The sequence below is a fragment of the Meleagris gallopavo genome, chromosome 1 (genome assembly GCF_000146605.3).
Source record: "Meleagris gallopavo isolate NT-WF06-2002-E0010 breed Aviagen turkey brand Nicholas breeding stock chromosome 1, Turkey_5.1, whole genome shotgun sequence".
Lineage (NCBI taxonomy): Eukaryota > Metazoa > Chordata > Aves > Galliformes > Phasianidae > Meleagris > Meleagris gallopavo.
The window spans coordinates 88,863,590-88,878,132 of record NC_015011.2 but is presented as its reverse complement, the minus strand read 5'-3'; the positions used below and the strand labels follow the sequence as shown (position 1 = coordinate 88,878,132).

At 35.8% G+C, this 14,543-nt stretch overlaps 1 protein-coding gene across 2 annotated transcripts in view; it reads right to left on the bottom strand.

Moving 5' to 3' along the window:
- LOC104909327 (ephrin type-A receptor 6) overlaps positions 1-14,543 on the bottom strand; it is a 314,483-nt gene that overhangs the window by 171,456 nt on the left and 128,484 nt on the right. For both annotated transcript variants that reach the window (XM_031556463.1, XM_031556460.1), the window contains exon 3: positions 8,789-9,124. In XM_031556463.1, the coding sequence (XP_031412323.1) occupies positions 8,789-9,124 (336 nt within the window). The remainder of the gene's footprint in view (positions 1-8,788; positions 9,125-14,543) is intronic.

The window sequence follows — 14,543 nt, the reverse complement described above, 5'->3', positions numbered from 1 at the left end:
ATCATAAATACTATCTGGAAATTAATAGAATAGTAAAATAAATAGATTTCCAAAGCTTTAGAAAGGATGTAATTTTGAGTATGCTCTCAATCTCATTCCAATGTGTACTATTTCATGTCATTAATGTATAGAAGTGAAAAATATTTCCAAACTGTGAGCCTAAGGCAAATGCATATAGAAGAGTCACAGAAGTTGAAGGAGAAGGGTTGTTGAGTATAATGAAGAAACTACATTTTAAGAAGCAAATGAATCGAAGCAACCAGCTACCAACATAATTGCTTTAATGACCTCATAGCAAACATCAGCAGAACAGGTTTGTAATTTATCGTGTCCTTCTTTCTGAACATGCTCTCTAAAGTTTTGCATCAAAGTCAAGACATCTACAAACACAATTTGCTTTAGATTGAACTAGTCGTGATGAATGTCTTCCTTTACTACGCTTGACTAAAATTACTCCTCTTGCCAAGAAAGCATCAGAAGTCCCAGTTTCACTTGTCATGTACTGGGAACACTTGAGATAGACTGTTGTTATGTGTGGGTTTTCTTGTTTGATGAAACAGCTTTCGGAAATATTTAGGAAGATTCTGTAAGCAGAAAGTTCCTAATGTAAGTGTGAATAACTTCATAAGTTAGTCAATTAACATTTGTGGCAGAGGTTTCTAGTTACTTAAGTCACCAGTTTATAACTGTAATCTCTTGTAAACTACCCTGCCTAGAATAGAATCATAGAACGGCCTGGGTTGAAAAAGACCACAATGATCATCTAGTTTCAACCCCCCCTGCTATGTGCAGGGTCACCAACCACCAGGCTGCCCAGAGCCACATCCAGTCTGGCCTTGAATGCCTCCAGGGATGGGGCATCCACAACCTCTCTGGGCAACCTGTTCCAGTGTGTCACCAACCTCTGTGTGAAAAACTTCCTCCTAATATCTAACCTAAACCTCCCCTGTCTCAGTTTAAAACCATTCCCCCTTGTCCTGTCACTGTCCACCCTCATAAACAGCCGTTCCCATCCTGTTTATAAGTTCCCTTCAAGTACTGGAAGGCCACAATGAGGTCTCCCCAGAGCCTTCTCCAAGCTAAACAAGCCCAGTTCCCTCAACCTTTTATCATAGGAGAGGTGCTCCAGCCTTCTGATCATCTTAGTGGCCCTCATCTGTACCCATATAATTAATGATTCTTCTAACTACATATCATTCATTGGAAGAGGTTACAACCAAATAAAATGGGCTTTGATTATCCTAATAAGGCTCATGGCTGATGGTGCGCAGACAGCAGGTCAACCAATAAGCTTAGCTGACCAATTTTGCTTAAAATTTCCTAAGTTGATAAATAAACATCTTAATCTTGATCGTGGAATGTGCTGAGTATCCTTAGCAACTGCTGACAACAAAAGGAATAAACACAATAAAGGCATATTCCTTACTCAGTGCTGTCTGCAGTTGGTTTGTATGTAAATATATTTCACACTATTCTCCATAAATACCCTTTTTCACAAATTGAATAAACTATTGTTATTAAACAATTGTTGAAGAAATTGTATGCAGTATTTTAGTGACTGCAACTTAAAACAGAAACTTGCTGAAAAAAGTCACACCATAGACAAATTGCCAATGGTTACAAATAATAGTGTGTTATGCAATGAAATACACTATTATAAAAGTTGAAAGACCACACTGGTAAGAAGATTATGGGAAAAATACCTTATGGTATTGATTAACCTCTTTCCCCTCCATCTTCTAACAAGACTTTCAATTTTTTTTCTCCTCACACTGAATAACTTAAAGAAATATATCTTAAAGCTACATATTGTCTGACTAACTTAATGGATAACATTGCTGAATGAGAAATGAAAGTAAATGGAGTTGGGTTGACTTTTGCAGCATTGGCTGAACATCAATATCTGCTTGCAGAAAGAAAACACATTTGTCACAGGAAATATGTAAATATTTTTAAAATAATCAGGGCATATAGTAAGACTATTTAAGAAGTCATTTTTTACTTGTGATTATTGTGTAACAATCAGTAATATCAGCAAAGAATCATTAGCAAAAAGTAGTCTAAACATACAGAAATGACCAGCAGACAAATCTTGTGAGTAATAACCAACTTTTCTGCACAAAGTTCTTCCTTGAAAACATTGTGTTTCAATCACAGAATGGCTTGGGTCGGAAGGAATTTTGAAACCCACTCAATTCTACCCTCCCTTCCATGGGCAAGGCTTCTACCGACCAGGGTCCCATCCAATGTGGCCTTGTACATCTCCAGGGATGGGGCATCCACAGCTTCTCCAGGCAGCCTATACCAGTGCCTCACCACTCTCTGACTAAAGAGTTTCATCCTAATGCCTAATCTACATCTACCATCATTTAGTTGAAAACTGTTTCTTCTTCTCCTATCACTACACACCTTCTCAGTGTCACTCCCCAGCATTTCTGAAGGCACCCTTTAGGTACTGGAAAGTTGCTCTAAGGTTTCCCTGGAGCTTTCTCTTCTCCAGGCTGAACAAGAGCATCTCCCTCAGCCTTTCTTTATAGGAGAGGTGCTCCAGCTTCCTTACCATTTTTGTGGCTGAGAATAACGATTTGGTATTTTTGCCTTGTGGTTTTCTTTCCAACTGTAAATGTTTAAAGCATACACACACTGAGACAAATATGCATGTATACACATATAGTTTCACAGATCTGCATGAATATTCACTGCACAATACTGATTTTTTAAAAAATTAGATATCTAATTGAAAAAGAGCTCGGAAATGTCTCAAAATAGAGACTGCTCATCTCATTTTTTAATTTATTAGTAATCTCTCTTACTGTCTTCATGCTGCATTCTGCATAGGACTTTATGGACTGTCTCTAGCCAGTAACCACTGTGCTAATATTTTGCTTCAAATTTTTCACATAAACAGTGCTGGAAAGTAGTATTTTGCACTGCTCTCATAACAGTACAGAGTTTGGTGGAAGTATCAGTACAGCTGTAGGTATCAGGTCAAACAGATGCCATACATTTCTCATTTACTGCAATCTATGAAAATGTCATGATATTTCTTATTTAATCAATTCACATGGCTTGTGCTCTGCTGGAGGCTGTTTTGTGACTGTTTCATAAGAGTCTTTTATGTGACCTGCTATCCCATATTGATAATTGGTTATTAGAAATGGCTGTTCCTTCAGTTTTCTACACCATTAACATAAATAGTATGGAAGATGGTTTAAAGCGCTTTGCCAAGTCAATATATGAACAGAAGCATTCTTGACTTTAAAGTTACAAAAGAGAATCACACCTATAGAGCTTAGAGACTTAAGAGGAAAAAAAAAAGAAGGCTGACTGTTGATTAAGGGTGAAAGTCCAATGCTACTGTGGGAAGCAATTTTGGAAGAGTGAGCATGGCACTTCCACCCCATCCTAATGAACATCTTGAAACTTTACCATGATCAGCCAGAGGAATTAATCCTGAAAATTGTCCTGGTAGAAGTAAAGCTATTGAAATGCTTTCCTGATAGCTGGATGAGTCTCTCTGAAGACTGCACTCCTATTATGATGATAGATGTTTACTCCTGGAAGAAGCACTGAAATCCTTCTGTGCACTGCTCAGTTCCCTCAGCTCTAAGAGAATGATAAGAGGCTGCTGTTGCTACAGAGAATCCACACTGGGATACAACTGCATCTCAAAAGTCACCTGTACTAGAAGCAATTGGCCATAAGTCATTTGGAAACATGAATTAAATGAATGGTAATCACTTTCGGACATTGGCAAGACTTTACCACCAGTTTAGAAAACATCACCTAAAATATATCTGCCAATGGATATAAGATAATATGAATTAAATAAAGGAATGGTGCCAGATTTCCAGTTTCAGAATCTGCCGTAACACTTCAGCTAGGCACAGGCTGTCTGCATCAGACAGGCACAGCATAAATAGACAGACCTCTAGCACAGTGACACTGTGTAAGCCCAGGCAGAAGGAAGTCTCACATGCCAGCTTGTCTACCAGTAGCAGGTCTTTGATGTCATGGAGGCCAGAGTCACTCAGGAACTGCAGGACTGAGACAGGATAAAATGAGCTTTTTGGGGTGCAATGGCAGAAGGAACACTTCTCCAGTGGTAACTTTCTGCCAAGGAAGGAAAGACATGCAGAAGGAACCCACAAATTGAATGATGCTTGTAAAATGTCCCATGGCTAGAACGTGATTTTAGGGGAGGTCACTGCTTGGAGGACTCATATAAAGAAGCTGAGTTGAGGACTGCAGGCACAGAGTTCCACAGGAGAGACACGACGAGGCGAAGATGGAGATCAGACAGTGAGAAGAATACTCAGAGGCACTCTAGTTACAGAGTGCTACTCCTTAGTTGTGCCACTGAAAACGCTAGTCACACTCTGTCTCTACATACATACCAGACACTCAGGATGTGTCTCACAACTCCACTCCTCCAAACAGTAACTTCAAAAAAAAACCAACATTGCACTCAAGTAATAGAACATACGAATGCTTACTGAGTGAATGCATATGTTGATTATTATTTGGAAATAGGAACTATTGCTTTAAGTTCTGTTTTGCTTAATTATTCATTATTTTTTACTTAAATTATGCATGAAAAACCTCAAGTACTTCTGAGTTTTCTTTATGCAATGCAGACTCCAAGGTGTGGTAAGAACGTTATGCAGTGAGGTGTTTCTTCCTTCCATTAGTTGTAAGAAAAAATAAATTACAATTCAGCATATAATTCTCAACTTCGTTACACAATGATTTAAAGTCTATTGAGTACAATTCCTTCATGCTCAGCATACTTACTGCTGTAAAACTTTATCAACCCCACAAATAAAAGGCATCATATCACTCTGCAGGACAACAGTAGCTGATGAGGATTTTTTGTATGTTTTGCCCTTCAGCTGTTCACAAATTACTTTCAGAGTTAATCTGAGTACACACTTCATAGTAATATTCTTCCTTGAACAGTGACTTAAGTGCAGAATCTTGTTCTATCTGTTCATATATGAATTGAAAGTATGGATTATTTTCATTTCTTGTAACATTTAGAAACAAAACTACACAAGAGTAACACACATCTCATCTTCGCTCATCTCTCCATCTGCAACATTTAACCTTTCCAACACAGCCTTACCCCATCTTTGTTTGCTACACTTGCTGGACAAGACAGCATGTTCTGTGGTCGTATACCAACTATATTTGTTCTTTCTTGACTGAATAGTCAATAGACAGGCTAGGTGATCAGTCAGCTGGCCTAATGCTGTTGCACTTTGCTTTTTTAACTGAAAGCTCTAACCTGCAGCTTGGGGAACATAAAATCCAGGGGCACTTTTCACACTTCTATTAAGGTAATGTATCTTCAGTATGTCCGATAGACAATATGACTGCATAAACATTGTTTCCTTATGAAAGTCAGAAAAATAAGGCTACTGGATTTATGAATATTTGCACAAAAGTAATATGAAAACAAGTTACGAATGGCAACAAATTGATTTTATACAGCTTACAGTAGTGTCAATAAGTTTTCTTTTAGTATTCAGTCAGATCTGGAAATGCTTTGGTCTTCAAACCATGAAGTGGTTTGCAGGATGCAGTTTGCAAAACCTTTCAAAATTAGTGTTACTTTCCTTCAGTTTACCTCTTGTCACTGTTAGAGCTGAGCAGCGTACTCAATCTTGTTGATGGTGGTGATTCCATTTAGAGGCAGTTAAGATTTTAATATTAGCTCCTAGAGATGAGTCTTAATCATTTTTTAATTAGTTCACTTCTCCTGTCAGCAAATATTCTCCCTCTGATGCTCTCAGACTGTACTCACTAACTGTGTTATAATACAGCTCTTCAGTTTCTGCGTATGCCCATGGTACGTACACATTACTGCATTAATCCTGAATTAATACTAGCATCCTTTCCAAAAAGCGAGGAGAAAACCCTAAACAACAAACTATTTTGTATGTTTAAAGAAGACTCTAATTCCAAATAAAGTGTCAAAAAACAACAAAAAAAACAAAAACAAAAAAATAAGGGGGGGACGGCCTGACAAGGGGGAAGTAAATTCAATATGCTCAAAGAAAATAAAATGCCACCTCCTCAGCTAATGTCAATTATTGCACCTAACAAAATGGTTTGGATTTAGAACAGCTAAAGATATAATTCTACATTCTTGAAAAAGATAAAACAATTGAAGAAAACAATTTGTATTTTAATAAAGATATTAAGCACTATGTAACGTGTATAGTAAAAAATATTAAAATATTATGTATGAAAAAAATACATACAAAAAGAAGACATGAACAGAAGATAAACATGTTGTCCAAGTATAAGTCATTATAAATATAGATTTTTTGAAATTAGATACATCAAAAAGGAAGAATTGCTCCAAATTTGGACTTTTGGTAATTCAGTCCTTGTCCACATTAGGATGTTTTTGACCTGTTATCACTTCCTATCTTTAACCTTGGATCTTTTGCTTATATGAACATGTGCATGATTTTACAGCACCTGGCAGTAAGCAGTGCCCATTTCAGGATGATTAAAGTTACAAGGAAAGACCGCAACAGTGAGATTACTGTTTGGTGGTACATCTGGAAAATATTTTCAATATAAAGGCCTGTAATTCTGGTAAATAAGGCAAGAATAAAATTCTAAACTGTTTACTAATTCTGGCTTCCAATAGAAATCAAAAAGGTCATAAATCCTTTTATCACAGAACATTAGCATGATTTACAAACATTAATAAAAGCTCTGCAATGAAGCTTTAGATATACAGTTTTGTTTCCTTAGGTCAGATACTCAAACTTTCTCCATACTACCACTTCTTATTCATGACGAAACTAAACTCACAAAAAATGCTTATTAATGTCTTCTCAATTTCCATAAACCTCCATTAATTTTCTTCGAAAATCTCTTTCATATAACAGTACCTTCCTCTCTTTTCCTTCTAAATATATAGTTAACAGTTTTATGATTTTACACAACGAGTTTCTAAGCCTACCAAAATTATTTTATCTTATAACTACATTTTATAGATGCCTCCATTTCATTTATTACAATACTTCCTCCTGCAAAGCTGTCTTTTTATATCCAAATAAACCAACTGATATTTTGGAAATCTAATCTTAAATTCTCTGAAGCCCTGTCAAGAGCTTTTTTTTAGCAATGTAAGAATTATTGTAGGGCATGCAAGCAGCCTACACTCTAGCATTTACTGTCAGTGTGTCACAAATTATCAAAACATTGGTCTCATTCCTGTTTTGAGTAAACTGAAGTGAAAATCTATATTCCTAAACCAGAAACAGACATCAGCAAAAAGCCTACTGCTTAAATACAATTCACAAAACGTGTTCAGATAGCTGTTAGCCACTTTAAAAATAAGCTGTATCTCTGTTGACCTACCTGTGTGTGATAAGTGGCTTGTGTTTAGTATCATGTAACAAAACTTCCAAAAATAAGTGTATATATAGGAGGAGTTTCTGGCACCACATTTTTTATTTAATAAAAAAGGAAATAAAGTTTCATAATGTGGTACATAGCCTAAGAGCTTAAGACAATTCTCATTGCCAGGCACGTATCATTAAGCATCTTATATAATCAGCTGTTCTGTTACTATCATCACATTAAGGGTGAGTGAGTAGTTTTCATGGCTTTCCCAATCCATTTTCAAGAGTATTATTACAGTTACCATCGTTGTGATTATCATCATCATCATCATCACAGCAAGCTGTTAATTTTGGTATGCCCAAAGGCAAATAAGTCATTACTTACTCATCCACACAACTACTTGTTCCAGATACAAAGGTAGGCAGATTTTTGCTAGGCTGATCAATCAATGAATGAACCCAAGGCCTTCCTACAAAACAGGATCCTCCTCAACATCAGCAGTTTTTGTTATTTCCAAAGGCCTGCCACTCCAAACCCTCATTTGGCCAACTCAGTTCCTGTCCTACATTTAACACTTCAACTACAGTTGCAATGTCATTGCACAGTAGGTAAAAAATATTTCTGGAACAAATGTCAGCAAGTGATAATTTTGAAATAACCTTCTGATCTATAGTAGCACAAGCCAGAAGATAACACTGCCATATAGGCTGCTTTGTTGGTAACCTAACACTGCTTTTGCTAGCATAGAAATTCTTTCTATAGATGGAAGGGGAAATAATTGTAGAAATTAACTATAGAACTCCTGTTATTTCACAAATTTCTCATAAAGGACTGCCTTCAACATGAATTTGAACTGAAATGGAGGGGGAAGCTCAGAAACAATAAATACAAAAGGGACAATTAAAGGAAGACAAAATCTTTTAGGTCATTTAAGAAAATGGCTCATATAGATGTTGGAGTATCTTACAGTGAAGCACATTTTACTCGTACTATGAAATACTGATACTAAAGGAAAACAGTTTGCTTTTATTTTACCTATAAATTGTAAATTGATGGATAAAGCTGTCCTTTAGTTTTTCAAAACCAAAATCATATGGAAAGACTTTGAAAAGCATCAGACACAGACTCCAGTTGTGACAAACCACTGGTAGATTCAGGTAGTTAAAGCATGCGCTCAATTTATACAGAAAGATGCTTTAAACAAAAAGATGTCATTTCTGTGTAATGGGCTCAATTGCCAACTAACAAAAAGATTTAGCGCCCCCATCAGCAGAAACTGAAAGCTGTCACACATAAAAGCATGTTACAACCTGCAAAGCATCAAACTCACTGACCCCAACTTCAAAAAATCAAAATGATACCCCCAATATATGCATGGATGACAGGGGCAAAGTAACAGACATGCAGTACAGTGACTTACCATCTTGGTCTGTGGTAACTGTGATAGCTGTGAACTGCTTGGGAGAGAAACTCAACTCCGAGACGCCATTTGTGGCCTCGATTTCAAAGGTGTAGTTCACATGTGACACGAAGTCCAGCACCGTCACGGAGGAGTTGATGAGACCTGTGTGCCTGGGGATGAAGCGGATTCCTCCCCCACATATTTCACACTGGCTGGCATCTGACCCACATTTCTTACAGATGACACTGTAAGTGAGATCTTTTCTTCCTCCGGTATCACTTGGTGGGCTCCATTCCAACATGAGAGCTGTTTCGTTAATGTTAAAAATCACATTCCTGGGAGCAGAAGGTGGCCCTGCAAAGAAGGTAAGGAAAGACTGCTAAGTGACAACAGCCCATCTGGGGGGGCAAGGGGAAGGAGATACATAAATAATTATATTAATTTTAAAGCAATTATTTACAAACAGGTGTTAAAATACCGATGACTGAATGGTGAATTCAAAGAAAAATTTTAGAAATTGTCTAGACAATTAAATTCCTTGAATATTAACCAGAAAAAATAAATAGGCAACATTATAAGAAGTTGAAAAATCTAAATGAATGAGAATTTATTTCAGAAATAATTTAAGGCAACATATAAATTAGTTGGGAATGTCCAAGTTAGGCTTGGTAACACAAATTTGCACTAAATATCAACTGATCTTGTAGGATACTGACGTTGAGCTTTAACCCCAAAAATTACTTCCTTATTTTGTGTTTAGTAAGGTAGACTTTTCTGATACTTATGCTCTTTGATGTTTTATAAGAGTTAAAATGAGTAAGCAAATAAATAAATAACAGCTTTGGAATAAGTACAAGAAGTAAAATTGTTCGTATTAATCCTGCAGTGTCAGATTTTCTTTTTTTTTTTTCCCTTATCATTTCCTGCTATTATCCTCTGGGATTTCTTTGCTGCTATTCATTAATGGAGGTAGGTGGTCACAGGTTAAGAGCATTAGACAAAAAAGACAGACACACAGTTTTCAAAGACAGTTTCTAAACGTCCATAGAACTTACACCCAAAACAAAACTCAACGCTTTATGCTACAGGTTTGGATGTAAGACCAATGTGGTAAACCCAACTGGCAATTTCTGGATTTTTGTTGAGTTAAATGAGCATTACATTTTCAGATCTCAAGATTAAGTCAGAGTACACGAGGAAAGTTTAGTCAATTGTTAGTAAAGCTTTCAAAACTTTAAACTTGCTATACAGCTGTTCATGATTTATACAACCTGCCACTAAGACATAGCTGTGAGACACTGGTTAAACTTTGAGTGAGCTTTTCATTATTCCAAGGACTTTCAAGCAGCCTGAAAGACTATACAGAACATTTGAAAATGATCTCAGCTAATTGTTGTAGAGTAGATTTCACTCCAGAAATTGAGCAGCGAAGTGAGTCCATCTGAGAAAGTCAGATAAATGAAATATCATAATGATCTTTTATAGAAACTTTAAGACAATCAGAGAAGAACTAAATAAACAAACTAACAACCCCCCTCAAATAATTAATCAACACATTTATAAGTTCCAATTCAAAAATCTGTAGCATGAGGACAAAGCCTTTGCCCAAAGGATAGTCAGATAAATATAACTTTGCATTAGGAAGGAAAACAAAATTACTATCATGCTATTCCATATAAATTTGGATTCAAAATCTCAGTAAAAAAAATATAATCAAGTTACATCACTTTTTCCTAGTTATTCAATTCAAATTTTAAATTTTATTTTTCCTTAATATTTGCAGTTATTTTAAGCTATTTTTTTGGCTGAACAAATAACAAATTTAGAAAATCAAGCTTATGAGTAGCTCTTAAATATGTACCTATAACTGAAGTAAATTCATTTACTCAATTTCTTATTTCTTGAAGATGACCTAGACTACAAAAACAGATCATACCTTAAATGAAAACATTACTTCATCTTATATTTTAGTAAAATACTACATAATGGTAAAGATCTATACAATTATAGCCACGTTTTGCAGAGAGAATTACTTCTAACTTTAAAGAAGGAAAGAGGCAATAATAGTTACAGAACAAAATGTCACTGTTCATCAAAATTTATAATTTTAAAGTGATGTTATCCGTTTATTTATGCAGCATAATTATAAAAGCTGGAATGCTTATAAAAGGAAAAACTGTTTATATGGCATGGGAGGGATGATGTGAACTAAGAAATACTGGGGTTTTCTGTGAATTGTAGTTAAACATTTGAGTTGTTTTTTGACTTCTGATACTTTTGTAATACTAAACGGCAGGAGCTATGGCTTTATTAGAATGATTTTTGCCTTAAGGTAAATGAAGAGTTAGGTATTAGATTTCAAGCTTTTGATCATTAAAATACTTGGAGGTACTATATTACTTTTTTTTTTCAGTGGATAAGAAGATATTTTGAATTATGTATTCATTTTTATATCTACCTGCCTGAAGTTTATGGTAGGGAGAAAGTAAAGAGCAGTTAGTATTCATGGTAGAGAGAAATTATTTGCTGAATGCTACGTGCCTCATTTGTGCTGAAGATCAATATTTCTCGAACCTGACAGATGAAAATTATTTTTGTAAATAAAAAACCGCAGTTTTTATGTTCACAAACCATTTTGACTATTTCCTTCCTGGCCTTTGACTGTGATAAATCTAACAGTGAAATATGAAATAACGTAATATGGAAGTATTTATAAATGTAACTTGTTAACAATAACTATTTACACTGATGTTTCATTTTTCCATTGATGCAGAAAGCAGAGGCAAGGTACAGCCTTGAAGATGCTGATGTAGTAAACAAGCCTCTACAATCTGAGAGTGTCTCAGATTTACAAACTTAATTTCCCATAAAATTACTATGCCATTGGCAGTTAAAGCTACTCTGGAAAACAGTTCTTTGACTGGAATAAACTAAAACCAGAATGGATGAATTCAGCTTCAGTTCTTAGTATTTATGTGTAGAAGAGAGGATAATTATGTTTCCTCTAAAGACATTGCTATAATTAAATAATGACTGGTCTTAACAAATTCTCGTTGTTAAAACCAATGAGGAGTTTTAGGAATATGGAGGATGAGCCCTAATCACATTCATGCGTTTGCATGACTTTAAGCTGATCTGTAACTCCCATGAAATAATTGATAATACTCATGCACTTAACATTAAGCATGTGTGTAATCGCTCACAGGACTGGAACCAGTGTTTTGAAACTGATTTAAATTTTATCTTATATAAACAACCGATATGACAATGGGTCATCACAGCTCAGGTTTTATATGTTACTTCAGAGGCTCCAGCAGGCCAAAACATATGATTTAATGTGTATCTGGGCACCAGGAAACATTTTTTTTCCTTTTTAAAAGAATTTTAATTTGTTCAATTCGTAGTTCTATGTAGATGGTATCTCTGGAAGAATCAATATAGTAGATAAACTTTTTCTTATGTATACCGTAGAGTGAAGGTGCTATATTCATGAATTGGGATTTAATTCTCAATTATACAAGAAAACATGAATTATTGTATATTCACAATTCAATGAAATAGGAGAACATTATTAATTACATTAGAGGTGTCTGAAAGTAATGGCCGTCCGTCTGCAAAAACTTCAGACACCCTTCATACTGAAAGCCCCTCATGCCAATTTGCATGACGATTAAATAGCTTTTTAATTGCTGTTAAATTATGCCAGTTAAACTGTGATTTCATGCAAATATTAAGCTGTAATGACATGCAGTGAATCATTTACTAAGATTTAGAACTTGGAACAAAGAGAAACAATTAATTCTAGCCCTGATATTCAGCTAAATTATGTGTCACTGGGCTTTTATGAATGTGGCCTGATTGCTTTGTTATCATTTATAAATTATACAAAGATTATTCAACACATCAAAAATCTTGGCAGCAATAACCCTTCTGCAGACGTTTATGTGCAAAGCTCCTGGGGATTTCCTTACATTGATTTTTAAGGAAACCAAGTATATTGGTGAAAATGATGGATTGTATTCTCAACAGCAAAATTCGTGACTTAAGATTTTATGTAGAAAACACTTCAGATGGTTGAGCAGTGGAAAAAAAGGCAGCTCTTCTGCTTTTCGGATAAAAACAGCCTGGGTATGAACAATGTCATTTACAAATTATAATGAAAAAACTATCTCTATACTCTCTGTGGAGCAGACTGGAACTGATTTATTACGGAGTAGAGGACTCACTCCAAAAGCTTCAGAGCTGAGTTTATGCCTCATGCAGTGATTTGCACCTCATCTAGCTGCTTTGTGCATCCTCTCCTTCCATGAAGGTGAAGTGCATTTTGCCCTTCATGGAAGAAGGGAGGAGCAGTCAAAATGCTGCAGAAGTCCAGTGAAGGCAAGGTAGTATTTAAACACTGGGCAATGATAGTCTGGAAAATACTTTCTGCTTTTTCAAGTGGGAACTGTTCATTACCAACTACTAAACTCTAATAATTGGGTGTTACTTGACTACTAAATTCACAGTGGATGTGGCTGAAATTAATCACCTCCTTAGAATACCTAGAATCAGCATCTAGCTGTGTCCCTTGTGCTCATAGTAGCTTTATTATATACACACATATATGCAATATAGATGAGTATTGCCACTTGGTTTGGAATGCTGTATGACACTCTTGCCTTTTCAGAATTACTTATTTCTTTCTCAGTGAGGCAGGCAGGAAGATTTCCTCATGATAGGAACTGGTGACTGCAAACGAATATTCCAAGCCTGAGCATAATCATAAACTGCACCCAAATATATGCCTATAAATAAGAATAGCAGCAGTAGAGTCAAAGGCTTCAAGCACGTTGCTTGATTTTACTGCTGGAAAATAGAGGTGGACCTTAAAGAGCTTCAATATAGAGGATACAGTTTGTATCAGCAGTGATTACTGAACAGAACATAAGCGGTACTGCTGCAAAACTGTTTAAGTGTAACATGAAAAGAGTCATATTCATACCCAGAGACCCAACATAAGTTTGCCTGTCTTTGACCTTGAAAAGATGGATCAATCTATCCACTTACATTGGTGAGAAATGTTAATGTACACAGTAATCAGATGGAGAATTAGGTAATGCTGCTATTTGTTGCTCATTGTATGTATAGAGAGATCAACGACAGAGTACATTCACATATGGCAAAGGAATACAAAAAGGATAAAGAATAATAGCAAGAGATTGATAAAAAGTGCCAATCAAATGGAAAAGGGCTAGGAGAAAGTAATTAACAATATCCTAATGTCACTTTCTTTTGCCCTTCTATTATGCTTTTCTACAAAGTACATGCTCCTATAAAATACTGTACAATTTAGGAAAAACATACAATATGCACTTTTGCAGAATTAATAAAATTAGATTCAAAGCTCAGCTTAAAAAAAATGGATGCCTGAAGCTAGGCTCTTAAATGCATGGTGTCTTAAATCAAGGCCATTAATCTCCATACTGCTGCTTATGCAAGTTTTCCAGTATCAAGGAAAAAAATACTGGAGTGAGGAGTAACATCTAACCCTGCAAAGGAATGCAAGGAAAGAAAGAAAAAATCTGGGCACCTGATCTAGTGGGTGGCAACCCTGCACACGGCCGTGCAATGACACTGGGTGCTCTCTAAGGTCCCTTCCAACCCAAGCCCTCTATATAAGTCTATATTGCTGTGATCTACCTATTTTAGCCATCTTGCTTTGCAGGATCTAGGAAGCAAATAAAAAAAGGCATGAATGTAGTTGGTTTAAAATATTTGAAGATGAAGAGGT